The sequence below is a fragment of the Oryza glaberrima genome, chromosome 5 (assembly GCF_000147395.1).
Source record: "Oryza glaberrima chromosome 5, OglaRS2, whole genome shotgun sequence".
NCBI lineage: Eukaryota > Viridiplantae > Streptophyta > Magnoliopsida > Poales > Poaceae > Oryza > Oryza glaberrima.
This window is the reverse complement of record NC_068330.1, coordinates 6,312,053-6,314,495: the sequence shown is the minus strand read 5'-3', so window position 1 is coordinate 6,314,495 and position 2,443 is coordinate 6,312,053. Positions and strand designations below refer to the sequence as shown.

Genomic DNA, 2,443 nt, shown 5'->3' with positions numbered 1-2,443 from the left:
ATTAAATTTCACAAGGTCAACCAAAGCAAATTTGCAATATGAAAAACACAGTACAAAATGATTTCCACTGATCATTTCATTTTTAACCAACCGTAGATTTCCACACATGTGTGACTTGTGCGAGGATTGAACAACCTTTGCTCAATGCATACACTGCTTTATCTTTGAGTTCACCAATCCGCATCTTCAACATTTCTGCCTCCTCCCCTTTCATCACTCGTTTTATCGTATTTGCAATCTCTTCATTCGTTATAAACCTTTCATTTCCGACATTAATCCGGATGGCTACCTTTGCTTGAACCTCCATCATTGCTGCATTCATCTTTTGCTCCGCATAGAGTGGCCATGCGATCATCGGGACTCCATTGGAAACACTCTTTAGCGTAGAGTTCCATCCGCAGTGCGTCAAGAAACACCCAATTGATGCATGCCCGAGTATTGATGTCTGCGGGGCCCACGATGGCACCAGAAGCCCCACCCCTCTAGTCCTCTCAATGAATCCCTCGGGCAAAAAATCCATTCCTTCTTCTTCACCTCTACTATTAGCTGTTCCAAAGAATGCTCCACTCGATGTATCTTGGTCGGGCCCCTTGATAGCCCAAATGAACCTATGCTGACTAAGCTCCAATCCGAGCGCCAGCTCAGCTGTCTGCTGCCACGTAAGCGTGCCACCGCTCCCAAACGACACGTAGACCACGGATCCACGTGGCTGCTGGTTCAGCCAGCTCAGGCACTCATGGTCCCGGTCCATGGCGACCGGTCTGGTCCAGATCAGCGGTCCGACCGCGTGAACCGGCGGCAGCTTGAGGCCGTCCGCGCCGTCGCCGATGGCCGGCTCGAGCTCGCGGAACGTGTTCACGAGGACGCCATCGGCCCTCGCGGCGTCCCTGGCCATGGCCAGGAGCCCGGCGTACGTTGCGCTGCTCCGGTCGGCGAGCATCGAGCTGGGCAGATCGTGCGCGTGGATCGGCACGCAGCCGGGCAGGCGGATCGGCTCCGTCGCGTCGCGGTGCTCGCCGCCGGCGCGCGCCGCGTCGGCGTCGAGCGACGGGAGGTGCAGGAAGAGCGACAGCAGCATCCACGGCGAGGTGAAGAACATGTAGAACGGCACCCCGAGCTCCTCGGCGACGGCGCGCGCCGGGGCGCCGATCATGTCCACCACGAGCGCCGCGAGGGGCGCCGTCGCGGCGAGCGACCGGGCGACGTCGCGGACGCGCGGGACGCTGCGGGCGACCGCATGCGCGGCGCGCTCGCGCACCGAGGCGTCACCCGGGAGCGCGTCCGCGGGCGCCGGCGCTGGCAGCGCGACGAGGTCGACGCCCTCGGCCAGGACGGACGCCGCCACGGCGAGGTACTGCTCCGAGGGGGGAGACCTCGCGGAGGCGAAGAGCAGCGTGGCGGCGAGGCCGTGGTCGGCGACGAGGCGGCGCGCGAGCTCGGCGAACGGGATGAGGTGGCCCAAGCACGGGCTGCACAGCAGCAGCACGCGAGGCTGATGAGGCCGCCGCGCGCGCGCGCTCGCCGTCGCCGGAGCTCCACCACGGCCACCTCCCATGCCCGCCGACGTACGACCGAACGACGACGTCGCCGTCTCGCCGAGGAGAGCTGTGTCGCGCGCGCGAGCTAGCTCGGTTGGATGTGGGCAGTGGAGTGTACTCGATGGAGTCCATGTGTGTGGATGTCGTGGGGCATTTGAAGTTGTGGCGAGGCTAGTATGTCCAGGCGACGTTGCGTCATTGTTGTAGTCAGTTGTCACCGAGAGAAGGAAAAGAGGTACGTAGTGACGGAAAAGTTAAAATTTCTTTAAAAAAAAGTTTGAATCTGAATAGAGCCTACGTGTCGAGACTTGTTCGTTTGTAATGAGTGCATGGGCACGTTTAGCCAAAAGGTGGAATAGCGAGTCCAGGTTGGGAGTGGATTGATTGGATATCGTAACCGCTTTAGCACTTTCTTGAAAACGATACTCCTTCCGTCAAACACAAAATAAACCTGGGAATAAATGTGACATATCCTAATATAACGACTTTATATAAAAAGTACTAGAATATGTCACATCTAATCTTAGATTATCTTTTTTACGACGGAGGGAGTATGTCACGATAACGCTGCTACAACACTACTTCCTCCATCTAAAAAACAACATACTTTGAATGAAATATTCTAATACAATAAATTTAGATAAGAAACGTTCCATTGAATACTAGATTGGTTTTCTGCAGGATAGAGAGAGCAGTGCCTAAAGCTGGAGCGAAGCTATGCAGTCCCGAGGGGTTCCTAAGAACCCGGGTAGGAAAGTAAAATTAGTGATTAATGACCATGTGGGCACCCCTGGCTCATGTATGTGTACCCCTAGATGGAGAATTAAGCTACGAAGATGTAAAGCCCAACGCGTGCAATGCAGACCACCAAGCCGAACAGGTGCTACTAGGCTGGTATAATGGAT

The 2,443-nt window shown here is 55.8% G+C and overlaps 1 protein-coding gene across 1 annotated transcript; it reads right to left on the bottom strand.

Moving 5' to 3' along the window:
• Positions 1–1,555, bottom strand: LOC127774927 (hydroquinone glucosyltransferase-like). Its single transcript, XM_052301216.1, has one exon. The coding sequence runs from the start codon at positions 1,553–1,555 to the stop codon at positions 83–85; it is 1,473 nt and encodes a 490-aa protein (XP_052157176.1). The 3' UTR covers positions 1–82.
• Positions 1,556–2,443: the final 888 nt, after the last annotated feature.